At 44.0% G+C, this 16,017-nt stretch overlaps 1 protein-coding gene across 2 annotated transcripts in view; it reads right to left on the reverse strand.

The window, feature by feature from the left end:
• The window catches only part of SOS2 (SOS Ras/Rho guanine nucleotide exchange factor 2), a 113,834-nt gene extending 109,057 nt beyond the window's left edge, over positions 1-4,777 (reverse strand). The window contains exon 1 of one of the 2 annotated variants that reach the window (XM_031001824.3): positions 4,395-4,777. In XM_031001824.3, coding sequence (XP_030857684.1) covers positions 4,395-4,481 — 87 coding nt within the window. In that variant the 5' untranslated portion in view covers positions 4,482-4,777. Of the gene's footprint in view, positions 1-4,027; positions 4,334-4,394 lie in introns of those variants that run through there. The other variant, XM_055361453.2, reaches the window with a different exon arrangement.
• Positions 4,778-16,017: the final 11,240 nt, after the last annotated feature.

Below are 16,017 nucleotides of genomic sequence, written 5' to 3' on the forward strand. Positions count from 1 at the left end.
CCAGGGGATTTCAACGACACAGGTAATAAACTGCATTTACAAATATACACCATGCTCTTTTTTCCCCAAGTAACACAATAGCTTCAATGATCTTGGGGAGCAGTGGTGAAGGCAATTATGTTCTAGGCTCCTTTAGGGAAGATACATAATTTAGCAGTAATGTTAACAATCCATGCATTATCCATTAGTAGTGTCATTTCACTCTGCTTTGTAGCTCTCTGTTTTTAAATGATCTAGGTGAGGTTCTATTTTAAAAGTTTAAGAACAAGCAAAAAGCTAAAGAACACCACATTTCTATTCCCAAAATTATTTTTCCATAAATCTATTTGTCTATCTCTCTGTTTCTTTTTCTTTCTTTCTTTCTTTTTTTTTTTTTTTGTTTGAGACAGAGTCTCGCTCTGTCGCCCAGGCCGGAGTGCAGTGGTGCGATCTCAGCCCACTGTAACCTCTGCCTCCCATGTTCAAGAGATTCTCTGCCTCAGCCTCCCGAGTAGCTGGGATCACAGGCATGCACCACCACACTTCGCTAATTTTGTTTTTTTTTTTTTTTTTTTTTGAGACAGAGTCTTACTCCATCGCCCAGGCTGGAGTGCAGTGGCGCAATCTCGGCTCAACTGCAAGCTCCACCTTCTGGGTTCATGCCATTCTCCTGCCTCAGCCTCCCGAGTAGCTGGGACTACAGGCGTCCGTCACTACGCCCGGCTAATTTTTTTTTTTTTTTTTTTTTTTTGTATTTTTAGTAGAGGTGGGGTTTCACCGTGTTAGCCAGCATGGTCTCGATCTCCTGACCTCAGGTAATCTGCCCGCCTTGGCCTCCCAAATGGGATTACAGGCATAAGCCACTGCGCCCAGCCCATCTCTGTGTTTCTATGTAATGCAATGAATACTTGAGATTGCTTTTTTAAAAATCCCTTGAATTTTCAATGTTGACAATGGTGACTTTGTCAAATACATATATATATGGATCTATATATGGGTATACATGGATATATACATGGATATAGACATAGATATCCAGTTTTCATAAAAACTAGCCAAAACTGGAAAATAAGCAAAAGAATACTGGCTGTGTTTCAGTACAGTGCTATGTTAGCCAAAACTGGAAAATAAGCAAAAGAATACTGGCTGTGTTTCAGTACAGTGCTATGCTTGAATCTTTTATTAATTTCTACTATTTTACACATCTATAAGATTAAGTTACAGCTTTTCGGCAGATAGAGATGCAAGTAATTTTTTTTTTTTTTTTTTGAGATGGAGTCTCGCTCTGTCGCCCAGGATGGAGTGCAGTGGTGCGATCTCGGCTCACTGCAACCTCCGCCTAGCAGGTTCAAGTGATTCTCCTGCCTCAGCCTCCTGAGTAGCTGGGATTACAGGCACACACCACCACACCCAGCTAATTTTTGGTATTTTTTAGTAGAGACGGGGTTTCACCATGCTGGCCAGGCTGGTCACGAACTCCTAAACTCAGTTGATCCACCAGCCTCAGCCTCCCAGAGTGCTGGATTACAGGTGTGAGCCACCACGCCCACTGAGATGCAAGTAATTTTTAGCCAGAGGAAAAGATAACCCAAAGCCTACTCTTTTATGTTTCTTGTAGGGTATTAACTAATTCTGTATGTAACCCAACAGTCTTAATATTCCCTTATTAAATTGCCTATAAATACCTCCTCAAATTTTCATATTAAGTGACTTTAACATCTTACTAGTTCCCTCATCAATGGGCTGAATCAAAATAATTGATACATGTTCATTTACATTTGCATGGAAGTGACGACTTTACCTTTCTGAAAATTACGTTCTAACAGTTTTGCAGGTTCCACCAAGATGTCCAAGTGGACTAAACTGACAGAGCCAAGTCAGCTACATTGCTGCTTTCACAGACACACAAATATCCCTTACTGAACTCTGAGCTCAGAACCGCTCTCATTTACATAAAGCAAAACCTCAAATTTTAGAATTTTTGGTTTAGATGGTATACATCTTTGGAGGGGCCTTTATTTTAACTTTGTACTCTTAGGATCCCGCATCATGTCAAGTATGTAAAATGTGTTCAATAATGGTTAAGTGAATTAATGAAGCTAGAATACACCACATGTACAATGGCAACACCAATTGAAGGAGAGAGATATTCCAATCTAATCCTAGTTGTCTTTGTAACTATCTGGTCAGCTAGAGGAAGGATGCTAAGTTCTAGATGCTCTGAATGTGAAGACAGAGACTCCCCCAAAATGGTAGAAATTCTCATTTTACAAAGACAAGGTGGCTGATGCATACCAGAATTTAAAACTTCCTGCAAAGAAAGAGTGAACCTTTAGCTCCCTAAGAGCTACAGCTCTTAGCAGGCACTACAGACCTACAAGTTGCAATGTCCTAAATACCACAAAAGTGGACATAATCTTAATTACTTTTACCAAAATTTTTCCAAAAATATAAAAAAATTTTCCATACGAATGTACTTCAATTCTATCACAACAGTAAGTTAATAGAAAATGTTTTCTGAATTCACCTCAAAAGACCAAATTTTCTTAGATGTATTTATTTCATAAAGAACATACTAGAACTGTGGAATATAACATAGTATCTACAAGGCACCTGAGTTCCAGGAAAACAAGCACAATATAAATGCAAAGTAATAGCACCAAAGCAATGGACTAGGATTGGATGCTAATCTTGGCTTCTCCAGCCTAACTTGAAAAAAAAAAAAAAAAATCTGGGTCTGGTGCGAGGTGGTTTATGCCTGTAATCCCAACAGTTTGGAAGGCAGAGGTGGGCGGACTGCCTGAGGCCAGAAGTTCAAGACCAGCCTGGGCAACATAGCATAACCCTGTCTCTATTTGAAGAAAAAGAAAACATAAATCTGTTTCTGGACATAAAGGATTATTAGAATCAAAGCTACCTATTGAACAAGTTATGCAACACACACTCATATACTATTTGCTACCAGAAAGTTATAAATGGGTATATACCTGCGTCACATTGCCAACAATACAGGCCTACCTGATTACTGCACTCACACTTGTCTGTGGTCAAAGGGCTAATTACTATCTAGGCATTTCCCCCTTTGCTTTTAATTCAGGCCAGAGTTCATTATCACCACTCAGCACACTTTTCATTTCTTTCCCTCTCCTTACAGAATTGGGCTGCACATGGAAGTAAGGTCAATTTAATACTTTAGCACTTGGTATACCAATGGAATAACTGTCTAGCTGCCACTAGTCATTTCTGCCAGGTTCTTTAAAAAGATACGACTTAGCGTTTGCCCTGAGGAAAGCAATACTTCCTTGTAAGAATTATGAAAATAATGGAAAATCTGCAACTCTCATCGCATGAGGAAAATGTCTTTAACTTTAAAATACACTACTTCCTTTCATTTATAGAAATTTAATGTCTGAGGATATATTTTCCAAGTATAGTCTTTTAAATTAATCTTTATTTTTTCCTTATTATTTTAGAATGTATTCTTGGTTATTTTGCACAAAAGGCAGAAGACACTAAGTCTGCATTAACGGCAAAGAAAGAAAGCCCCTGCTCAACAGGCATGACAGCTGATCACGCACCTATTCACAGTCTTTAAATGTCTTGATCTTACAAAAGGATTTATTATAAAAATGATCGTATGGTTACTACCTAAATTCACAGAGGAAGACCGCCACCATCTACAGGAAAGATGCACCCTAGCAATGCACCCAAACGTGAAAGACTGATTTGCAGGAGTTGCCCCTTTTTTGTTCCTTAAAATGATTTCAAGTCCTAAATCGCAATTTGGTCGTGAAGACACTGAAGACACTGACCAAATTTTCTAAGGGTAATCTCTTGTAAACAGGTAAGACACTGTTTGCAGGAAGTGGGAAGGCGCTTTAAATTTACCTTGAGAACTGTAAAATGAATAAGAATATTATGACTCACTGACATTTCACACATGTGAAACATCCATATTACAAAAAACCATTGCCTCATAAGTGGATACCCTTGACAAGCAAACCGCCTAGAGGGAACACTCCCAAAGAACTTAATTAAAAGTAATTACCCGGCCTGAGAATGTGCTTTTGTTTTAGAAACTGTCTAAATACCAGCGGGACTTTCTCTTGCCCGATTCCAGCCTGAGGACAACAAATTGGTCAACGGCGGAAGTTGCCTGACGAAATGACTGCAACATGAAATCCAGTTTTATGATCATAACAAAACCTTCCTTCCGGGACCAGGCAAAAAAAAAAAAACAAAACTTGAGAAACGTCCTTCAGAATGCAACAGGCAATTGTGAGCCCCCCATCGCCAGCCAACGAGAAACGGCTCGGCCCCGGGGACTCGAGCCCTGTGGGAGGGACGACCTGCTCCCCGTTAGAAGCTCGGGGGGCCACGGGCCACCCGCCGGCCGCCCCGGCCCTAACACTGACCTTCCGCAGGGCCGAGACCAACAGTCCCCGCCATTTCGGACTGTTCTCCTCGCTGAAGAACTCGTAAGGCTGCGGCGCCTGCTGCATGGCCCCGGCGACAGCGCCTCCGCATCGGGGGCAGCCCGCGGGCCGGGCCGGTGGCCTGACAGGCAGGGCGCGGGCCGCCTCGCCTCGCCGGCGGCCGCCGCCTCCCGCCCGGGCCGAGGCTACGGCCGAGGCGGCTCGGAGGCGGCGCCGGCGGGCTGGCGGAGACCCCGGGGTCGGCTTCCTCCGCCGAGGCGGCCCTCGCCTCCCGCAGCGCCCGCAGAGGAAGCGCGGCGACCCGCGAGCCCGGGCGACCCCGGGCGGCGACCTCCTTTCCCGGCGGCGCTGGCCCGCTTCTGGGGCGGCTCCTCCTCCTTTGTCTGGGTTCGCGGCCCGGCAGGGGTACAGCTGGCCCAGCCCCGCCCCGACTCCCGCTACGGCCGCGGCGGGCGGTGAGCAGCGGCGGCGGCGGCGGCGGCTGCTCGTCTCCTCATCGCCTCCTCCCCGCCCTCCCAGCCGACAGCGCCGCCCGGCCCTGCCCACTCGAGTCACCTCCACAGAGCTCTGGGGACCGACCCGGAGTGCGCGTCGGGCGAGCGAGCCTCGCTATGGCGCGCACAGCGCTGGCCGCCGCTGCTGCCCCTTTAGCAGCAGCGCACAGTGCCTTGGGGTCGCCACTGAGCCCTGGGTCCCAGCAGCCGAGGCTCGGCCCGCCCCCTCGGCCCGGCGCTCATTATCCCGAATAGCCCAAGAGGCCTAACACGGAGCATGCGCGCCGCGGAGCAGGCAGAGGCGCCAGCCCGGCGCGGGGGTGCGGGGCCTGGGGCCCCGGGGGAGTCCGCTTTTTCCGAGGCTGTGCTGGGGGCCGCTCCAGACTCTTCAGTTTGACTGCTTTTTACCCATATGCTCCCTCCTCTCGACCTGCTTAAGACAATCCGGACTCGGTGCCACTCTTGTAGCGCTGGAGCCCCAGGACTACCGTCGTGGGAGGCTGTATAGGGACGTGGAGAGAAAGGGGCATTCGGGCTGGACAGGATATTTAACGTATTTGTGCTCTACGTGGCTTGTTTTCATGAGTACCGTATGTTTACACAAAGTATGTACTATATATAATATATCGTTAGGAGATATAGTAACTATTTCTTAGGGTGATGGTGTGGGGACCGAGAGATGAGGCGTGGAAAGCCCTTAGCCTGGTGGTAGGGTCAGAAGGGGCAGATGACAGTGACGTTGATCAAGCTTGAATTGAAAGGTCCTTCACTTGCACGGGCCCCTGTGCGTTCACAAAATCATATCGTTTTTACAAAACTTTCAAAAGATATTTTCGAATTGTTTTCTTAATCGTGTCATCCAAATTGTGTAGGCTTCAGGTCCTACAAAACCTGGATCGGCGTCTAGGAAACACTCATTAGCCACCCAGAAAAGATCCTGACAAGCTTTTCATTCCAAAGAGGCATAGGCTCTGGTAACTTTATCATTACCACAAATTTCATCCCACTAAAGAGGCTGAGCACATTACTTTTAACAGGTTGTAAAGAAGATATTCTACTCCCTGTCCCTAGCCACCAGCAGTGAGAAAGGGAAAAGACGAACAGGGTACAAAAAATAAGTCAGTACTACAATTCAGTTCCGGCATCAGTAGCTGAGCAATTATTCTCCCCAAAACATGCACCACTTTTTCATTTGGGCAAAATCAGAATGGCAGAGTTGGAAAATAAGATTATTTTTCTAATCCACTAAAGTATCCACTAAATCAAGAACATCCTCTAATAAATGGCCATATCCATTCACATGTACTTGGGATAAAAGGTGGGATGGTAAAATGCTTGTATTTCTCCCATTAATGTTTCAGTCTGTGAGAGTGAAGACTTTGGCTTATATAGAGGGTCCTTACTTTTCTCTCCTGTTCCCAGACTCCACCTATAAACTACTGTGCTGTCAAACTACTAGACCATGTATGTTCTCTTTACTCATAGGAGAGTAAACTTGTTAGAAATCTCATTCTTGGCCAGGAATATCAGAAGGCTTTTCTGGGCCAAGTCAGGCCTGAAGACATATTTTGTTTAGCTAAGGCTGTATTTAAATTTAATTGTTAACATTTTAAAATCAAGAGGCTTCATATAAAAATGTATATTTTCAGCTTCTCTTGACAAAGATCTGGCAACACTGGGACCTACTGCATTCGTGCAAGAGAGTAATCAGCAGGCACCGGGTAGTGGCTGCCCTCTTTATAAAAATATGCCATCCATTTCCAGTTGGCTATACTTCCCACCTGGCACTCTTCATCACCCTTTTATGTAACTTGCCTAGTCTCTACAGGCATCTGAGTTCTGATCTCTGGGCTGAGCAAACAGAAATATGATCCACGTGCATGTGGAGGATAGTCCAAGAATGACAGCAGTAAAAAGTTTCCCATTCAGGGCCGGGCGAGGTGGCTCACACCTGTAATTCCAGCACTTTGGGAGGCCGAGGCGGGTGGATCACCTGAGGTCGGGAGTTTGAGACCAGCCTGACCAACATGGAAAAACCCCCTCTCTACTAAAAATACAAAACTAGTTGGGCAAGGTGGCGCATGCCTATAATTCTTAGCTACACGGGAGGCTGAGTCAGGAGAATCGCTTGAACCCGGGAGGTGGAGGTTGTGGTGAGCTAGATCACGCCATTGCACTCTAGCCTGGGCAACAAGAGCAAGACTCCGTCTCAAAAAAAAAAAGTTTCTCATTCAGACGAATGGGCTATCTAGAAAAAATGTTGGATCCATACCCTATACAATACACTAGCAAAAACTCCAGATATGTTAAAGATTTAAATGTAAACAATAAAACCATACAATGATTCATTTATAACCTCAGAACAGAAAAAGACACTTTCACTATGACACAAGATCTAAAAGACTGATAAATTCAATTTTTATAAATGTATGAGCCGGGCATGGTGGTACATGCCTGTAATCCCAACAACTCCAGTGGCCGAGGTAGAAGCATAGCTTGAGGCCAGGAGTTGAAGACCAGCCTGGGCAACACAGTGAGACCTTGTCTCTTTAAAAAAGAAAAAAAAAAAAGGCAAAAAAAATCACCAGATAAGCCAAAAGGAAAATGACAAACTGGAAAAAATAGCAGCAACTCATTTTTGTGGGTTTTTTGTTTGTTTGTTTGTTTGAGATGGGGTCTTACTCTAACTCAGGCTGGATTGCAGTGGCATGATCTTGGGTCACTGCAACCTCCGCCTCCTGGGCTCAAGTGATCCTCCCACTTCAGCCTCCCGAGTAGCTGGAATCAAAGGCATGTGTCACCATGCCTGGCGAATTTTTTGTATTTTTGGTAGAGACAGGGTCTCACCATGTTGCCCAAGCTGGTGCAATTCATTTTTGTAGTTAATTTCGGTAAAATATAAAAGAGCTCCTACAAATTAAAAGGCTAACATTCAATAAGAAAAACAAAGGGGCCAGGCACAGTGGCTCAACACCTGTAATCCCAGCACTTTGGGAGGCCGAGGCAGGAGGATCCCTTGAGCCCAGGAATTGAAGACGAGCCTGGGCAACATAATGAGACCCCATCTCTACAAAAAAGCTTTTTAAAAAATTTAAAACAAAAAAAGAAAAAAGAAGACATGCAAATGGCAAATGGGATATGACAAGGTGCTCAACATCATTGATCATTAGAGAAATGCAGATCAAAACTACAATAAGATATCATCTCACCCCAGTCAAAATGGCCTATATCCAAAAGACAGGTAATAACAAATGCTGTTGAGGATGTGGAGAAAAAGATAATCCTCTTTTGGGGGTTATACTGTTATCATTTTTCACCTATTAGAATAGCACAGATGAAAAAGTTTGATTACACACTATGATGGTGAAGATATGAGGAAACAAGCATTCTAATATATTGTAAGTGTATTAGGACTATAAATTGTTTTAACTTCTGTCAAGGGGAACTAGATAATATCAAAGTTTCTCTTTGACCTAGCAAATTCTAGGAATATGTCCTGTAGATATACTTGCTCTTATATGAAGTCACTTAGAGACAAGGTTATTCATTGCAGTGTTGTTTATTACACCAGAAGTAAAACAAAACAAAAAATGCCCTAGAAATAAACAGTTTAAATAATCATCAGTAGGAATAGGGGACTAGTTCAATAAATAATAGTAAATCCATACAGTGGAACCTATAAAGTTATTTTAAAATAACCAGGCCTCTGTGGAACATTATCTAAGATATGCTGCAAAATGAAAAATGCAGGATGTATAGTACTACAAGTATGGTTCCTCATATATATATATAAGGAATGCAGTATTTTATTATATAAGCATTTGACTCAAATAATTTCTCTGCATTTACCGTATTGGTCTGTTCTCACGCTGCCAATAAAGACATACCCAATACTGGGTAATTTGTAAAGGAAAGAGGTTTAAACAACTCACAATTCCACAGGGCTGGGGAGGCCTCAGGAAACTTTACAATCATGGTGGGAGGGGAAGCAAACATGTCCTTCTTCACATAGTGGCAGCAAGGAGAAGTGCTGAGCAAAAGTGGGAAAAGGCCCTTATAAAACCATCAGATTTTGTGAGAACTCACTATCATGAGAACTGCAGCATGGGAGTAATCGCCCCCATGATTCAATCACATCCTACCGGGTCCCTCCCATGACACTTGGGGATTATAGGAACTACAATTCAAGATGAGATTTCAGTGGGGACACAGCCAAACCATATCAGCAAGGCTACAAAGACTTTTGTTGCCACAGGGATGAAAACTGGGTGGCTGGAGATGAAAGGGAGATTTTTCACCGTGTACCTTTTTGTGACTTTTGTTGTTGTTGAGATGGGGGTCTTGCTATGTTGCCCAGACTGGTCTAAAAACACCTGGGCTCAAGAGAGCCTCCCTCCTTGGCCTACCAAAGTAGTAAGATTATAGGTGTCAGCCAACTTTGTCTAGACCCCTTATTGTGACTTTTGAATTTGCAACCACATAAAAATGGTACTTATTCAAAACACTAATTAAGAGTTATTTTAATGAAAAATTTCCAGTCTAACTATAAACTTTTGCTTCAAGTGTTAAAAAATAAAAAATTAGGCTGGGCGTGGTGGCTCACGCCTGTAATCCTAGCACTTGGGAGGCTGAGGCAGGCAGACCACCTGAGGTCAGGAGTTTGAGACCAGCCTGGCCAAAATGGTGAAACCCCGTCTCTACTAAAAATACAAAAATTAGCCAGGAATAGTGGTGGGTGCCTGTAATCCCAGCTACTCAGGAGGCTGAGGCAGGAGAATCACTTGAACCCGGGAGGTGGAGGAGGTTGCAGTGAGCCGAGATCGCGCCACTGCACTCCAGCCTGGGCAAAAAAGGGAGACCATCTCAAAAAAATAAAATAAAATAAAACAAAAAAATGCAAGTATTAAACACACTGATACTATAAGAGGGAGGGCATATGTATACATAACAAAAAGCTTAATCACAAATTTGTACTGAAATATGCTAATTATCATGTTAATAATTTTTTTTTTTTTCGGGACAGAGTCCCGCTCTGTCACCCAGGCTGGAGTGCAGTGGTACGATCTTGGCTCACTGCAACCTCTGCCTCCCAGGTTCAAGCAATTCTCCTGCCTCAGCCTCCCGAGCAGCTGGGATTACAGGCACACACCACCAAGACCGGCTAATTTTTTTGTATTTTTAGTAGAGACGGGGTTTAGTCATGTTGGCCAGGCTGGTCTCGAACTCCTGACCTCAGGTGATCCACCTTCTTCAGCCTCCCAAAGTGCTGGGATTATAGGCGAGAGCCACCGCACCCAGCCAATAATTTGACAGATTGTAATTTTGCTTCCCTTTTTAAATTAATTTTTTTTTAAGCGACAGGGTCTCACTCTGTCACCCAGGCTGGAGTGCGGTGGCGTGATCATACTAGCTCCCTGCAGCCTTGAACTCCTAGGCTCAAGGGGTCCTCCTGCCTCAGCCTCCCAGGTAGCTAGGACTACAGGTATGCACCACCAAGCCCAGCTAATTTATTTTGTAATTTGTATTTTTTTTTTTAAGAGATGGGGGTCTTGTTCTGTTGCCCAGGCTGGTCTTGAACTCCTGGTCTTAAGTGATCCTCCTGCCTCGGCCTTCCAATGTACTGGGACTGCATGAACCACTGCATGAACCACTGCACCTGGCCTTTACCTTTTTTTAATTTAGAAAGGATTTGGGGAAAATGTGAATGATCCAAGCCCAATTAAAATGTTAAAAGACAGTTAGAAATTTACCACTAATATTCTCCCACTTAAAAACATTTTCAAGAAGGACTTACTCAACATTTCTTCCATTTACTCTCTCATACTTCCTCAATTTATTTAAAGCTACAAGTGCTACCAGTCAACAGCAAAGCAAAGCAACGCCACAGGAAACAATAAATGTTGTTATCACTCACTTTCATGGGTTGCTGCCATAGCCAGCTCGGTCCTCTCACAGCCACCTGCCTGAAAGAAGTTGAAGCAGGCCCTCAGACAGGCCTTTGTCCTCTGACCCTTATGGGAGGCTCATGCTCAACCGCCTGTAAGAGATAGCATACCTAAAAGGTCTTCCCAAGAGGAACTGTAATTTTGTATGAAACTCCAAAAGATCGATTTAAAAGTATGCCTCCCCACTCCCCACAAAAAAGGCATTGTATGTTTATATGTTACATATAACGTGCTATTGAACAAAGAGTGTTTTCTGGTTCTCCAAGGTATGAAGATGCCACCGAGGTCATCCAAATATTGCCACCACCACCAGGTGGAAAGTCATTGTACGTGGGGGAAGTAGCAGTTCCAAACACCACCTCCTATAATAAAGGTGAAAGGGCAAAGCATTGCCGGGCGTGGTGGCTCACGCCTGTAATCCCAGCACTTTGGGAGGCCGAGGTGGTCGAATCACAAAGTCAGGAGATCGAGACAATCCTGGCCACGGTGAAACCCTGTCTCTACTGAAAACACAAAAAATTAGCCTGGCGTGGTGGCAGGTGCCTGTAGTCCCAGCTACTCGGGAGGCTGAGGCAGGAGAACGGTGTGAACCCGGGAGGCGGAGCTTGCAGTGAGCCAAGATCGTGCCACTGCACTCCAGTCTGGGAGAGCAAGACTCCGTCTCAAAAAAAAAAAAAAAAAAAGGCAAAGCATCATTCAAATTTTTGTTATTTATGTTATCGCAATAGAATCCTTCAAATTCCTGACAGTTAATGAAGTTGAGCTGTCAACAACGAACGTATTCGTAATCTGTTCAGTATAGCTCCCAGCCTATCAGATACACTAGAGTGAGATATAGAAGGCAGAAGTGAGCCCGGCCACGGTGGCTCACGCCTGTAATCCCAGCACTTTGGGAGGCCGAGGTGGACAGATCACCTGAGGTTAGGAGTTCAAGACCAGCCTGGCCAACATGGCGAAACTCTGCCTACTAAAAGTACAAAAATTAGCTGGGCGTGGTGATGGGCGCCTGTAATCCCAGCGACTCAGGAGGCTGAGGCAGGAGAATAGCTTGAACCCAGGAGGTGGAGGTTGCAGTGAGCCGAGATCACACCACTGCAATCCAGCCTGGGTGACAAGAGCAAGACTCCCTCTCAAAAAAAAAAAAAAAAAGAAGGCAGAAGTGAGTTGGAAGCCGCAACTCTGATATTTCTGTTAGCAAGCACCATTCAGTCACTAGTTTTATGTGGCAGCAGCAATGGCTAGACTCATGGTGTGGCAGTTCTCTGTGGATCATAATTGTTTTGAAATTACTCTCTTAGTGGCCTGGTTCTGTGGTGTGGCTTTGGGACTTGTTCCTGAAAGCTCAACCAGAATCTACTTCATTAGCCTTCCAATGATTCTGTATTCTCTGAATGAATGTATTATTATTATTAGACAGGGTCTCACTGTTACCCAGGCTGGAGTGCAGTGGTGCAATCATAGCTCCCTGCAGCCTTGAACTCTTGGGCTCAAGGGATCCCCATCTCAACCTTTCAGATAGCTAGGACTGGTCAGGCAAGGTAGCTCACCACGCCTGTAATCCCAGCACTTTGGGAGGCCAAGGCGGGTGGATCACTTGAGGTTAGGAGTTTGAGACCAGCCTGGCCAACATGGCAAAACCCTGTCTCTACTAAAAATACAAAATAAATTAGCCGGGCATGGTGGCACATGCCTGTAATCCCAGCTACTCAGGAGGCTGAGGCAGGAGAGTTGCTTGAACCTGGGAGGCGGAGGTTGTAGTGAGCCAAGATTGTGCCACTGCACTCCAGCCTCGGCAACAGAGCAAGACTACGTTTAAAAAAAAAAAAAAAAAGATAGCTAGGACTACAGCCATATGCCACCACACTCGGCTAATTTTTTGTTTTTGTTTTTGTAGACAGAGGGTCTCGCCATGCCATCCAGGCTGGTCTCGAACTCCTGGCCTTAAGCAGTCCTCCTGCCTCAGCCTCTCAAAGTGCTGGGATAACAGGCATAAGTCACCACACCTGGCCCAAAATAAATTTATTTTTGTTTAGCTAGAATGGATTCTATTCTCTTCCAACTGAACCCAAAATAATAAACCAAACAGGGCAAACCCCCTCTCTCTGGGGTAGGTTTATACTACTGTGTTAGTTTATATCACTAACTCACAACAAAGTGTTGTTTTGTTCTGTGATTACTATATTCACTGATAACCAAACTTCAGTTTTTTGACCCAAATATATAATCATTTACTCTCTACTTGAAAAAACAGTGTGATTCTTTGGTGTTATCCATTGATGTGATTTCTGGAAGCTGAGTAGCCTAGAATGACCCTCCAGATTCCCTTCAACTCTGTGGTTCTCACCTACCATATCCACTCTTAGAATAAATGCCATCACTATATGACTTTCATAGGAAGTTTCCTTCCAGAGGAAACTACTATTCTCTCAATTAGAAATGCTGGTAGAACCTTGAAATCCTCAATGTCGCATCAACTCTTTTAAAATAACATTTAACACTAGGCTTTTTCTTTAATTCCAGAAAACTTACCAAGTAATTCTGGAGAGAATTCAAAAATAAAAGTATATTCAAAAGTTCACTACCAACCACAAAATTCTAACATGCAAAGTAGAGGCAAAAAGCATCTTTATATCCCTAAATTCCAAAGCACAAAGTTGGATGTCAGAAGACAACCTTTTCCTGTTGGCCTGTAACATAACCAACATGCTTGGTTCTGAGTATTTAGAAGGATCCAGGAGGTCCCAGCTGGAATGACTGATCAAGAATCTAAGAAAGGCTGGGTGCAGTGGCTCATGCCTATAATCCCAGCATTTTGGGAGGCCAAGGCAGGTGGATACCCTGAGGTCAGGAGTTCGAGACCAGCCTGGCCAACATGGTGAAACCCCGTCTCTACTAAAAATACAAAAATTAGCTGGGCATCGTGGTGTGTGACTGTAGTTCCAACTACTCAGGAGGCTGAGGCAGGAGAATCGCTTGAACCCAGGAGGCGGAGGTTGAAGTGAACTGAGATCATGCCACTGCACTCCAGCCTGGGCAACAGAGTGAGATTCCGTCTCAGAAAGAAAAAAAAGGGAAAAAAAAAGCATCTAAGAAAAACATAGGCAAAGGTGAAGGATCTAGGCATTCTGGGAAAGAGCAATTAGTACGTGGCCCCCGTGACTTGGGAAGCTACTCAGAGACCAAAACAACAACAAAAACCCAAACAAACTAAAGAAGCTGCTATTATTATAAACTGATATCACAGCCAGGTGTGGCGACCCATGCCTGTAATCTCAGCACTTTGGGAGGCCAAGGCAAGAAGATTGCTTGAGGCCAAGAGTTCCAGACCATCCTAGGCAAAATAGTGAAACCTGTCTCCTCAAAAAAAAAAAAAAAAAAAAAAAAAAAATTAGCTGAGCATGGAGATGCACACCTGTAGTCTCAGCTATTCAGGGGGCTAAAGCAGGAAGATTACTTGAGCCCAGGATGTTGAGGCTACAGTGAGCTACGATCATGCCACTGCACTCCAGCCTGGGTCCTGGGTGACAGAGTGAGACTCTGTCTTAAAAAAAAAAATAAAAAGGCCGGGAGTGGTGGCTCACGCCTGTAATCCCGACACTTTCGGAGGCCAAGGTGGGTGGATCACTTGAGGTCAGGAGTTCCAGACCAGACTGGCCAACATGGTGAAGCCCCATCTCTACCAAAAACATAAAAAATTAGCTGGGTGTGGTGGCGCGTGACTGTAATCCTAGCTACTCGAGAGGCTGAGACAGGAGAATCGCTTGAACCCAGGAGGCGGAGGTTGCAGTGAGCCAAGGTGGTCCCACTACACTCCAGCCTGGGAAACAGAGCAAGACCCCATCTCAAAAAAAGAAAAGAAAAGAGAAAAATAAATAAAAATTAAAAAGTAAACTGATATCCCTAAAAGACATCTCTTATATTCCCAGTGGACAAATTTACAGAAAATTAAACCTGAAAGGTGTAAAAGAAACAACCACTGCTGTAGCCATTTCATTGTGCTTCAGAGCAACAAAGTTAAAAGAGGTTTTTCTAAAGATACAGTTTTAAGCAGAAGTTGGCTGAAATTCAAGGTTCTCTAGTGAGAGAGGTCCCTCTGTTATCATTGTCCCTCAGGTCTTTCCTAATATTCAAAATTGGGCTTCCTGAGCAACCCAAGACCTGCCATCTCTTGCCATATCTAAAAGGTAAATTTTCTCATTTTATCCCAGGGACAATAGAAACTTAAAATAAGATAACTTTAATGTGAGATCCTTCCCATAAGCAGAAAATACAAGCAATTAACAACAACAACAACAACAAACCCACAATACTTTCTAGGATTTGAGGCCAGAAAAGTAGAGTTGGTTGGTATCAACACTGTTCTTCCCTTCAGGGCTTCAGGGTTTATTTCCATTCTTAAGCTCTTTAATGAGTACAAACTATTTGAAAACATCTCGAGGCAGCTTTTGCTTTCCCAACCATTTCACCCTGTCCTTCTACCTTAAGCCCTGATGAAGAGATTTCAAAAACTCCTTTTGAGTGTGTTAGAAAAGCTTAGTAACTGACTTTACGATTACAACTCAAAAATGTTTACAAGATCTTTAGATAATAGTGTATGCGCAGAAAGATGAGGAAACCTCTGACCAAGAAGTCTAGACACAGATCAAGGGCCCAGGAGGGCAGAGCCAGTCCTTAAACAATATAGACACCATGTCTCCTGTGTTTACATGTTTACACCATGTCATAGGTACAGCCATCAGGGTTGGATTGCCTCCAAAAGTAGGCCCTACAAACTCCCGTAGGCCAGGGCCTGGCAGTATACCCCATTCTCACCACCATCCTTTGAAGAAAGTTCTAAGAGTTAAGGTTATCCCACAGGCTACTAGGTAGATTTCCAAATGGCCTCAGGGAAAGTGGAATTCTGCCAACAGTAAAGGCAACTCCCCAAACAGTGCTAACACTGAGAGGATCAAGGGAAGGACTTTGATATACACATATATGTATGGATAAAAGAGTTAAGCTACGTAACATGAAACACCAAAAATATACTTGCTGGTACATCAAGAGTTCCTCACAAACACTCTGAAGTTAAAATCTAAAATGCTCCACTTTTTACCCAAAATATAAACGACTCAACCTCATTTTGTATTATATACTAACACAGAAATGAGTTTTTTAAAAAGG

The sequence above is a fragment of the Gorilla gorilla genome, chromosome 15, assembly GCF_029281585.2.
Source record: "Gorilla gorilla gorilla isolate KB3781 chromosome 15, NHGRI_mGorGor1-v2.1_pri, whole genome shotgun sequence".
Lineage (NCBI taxonomy): Eukaryota > Metazoa > Chordata > Mammalia > Primates > Hominidae > Gorilla > Gorilla gorilla.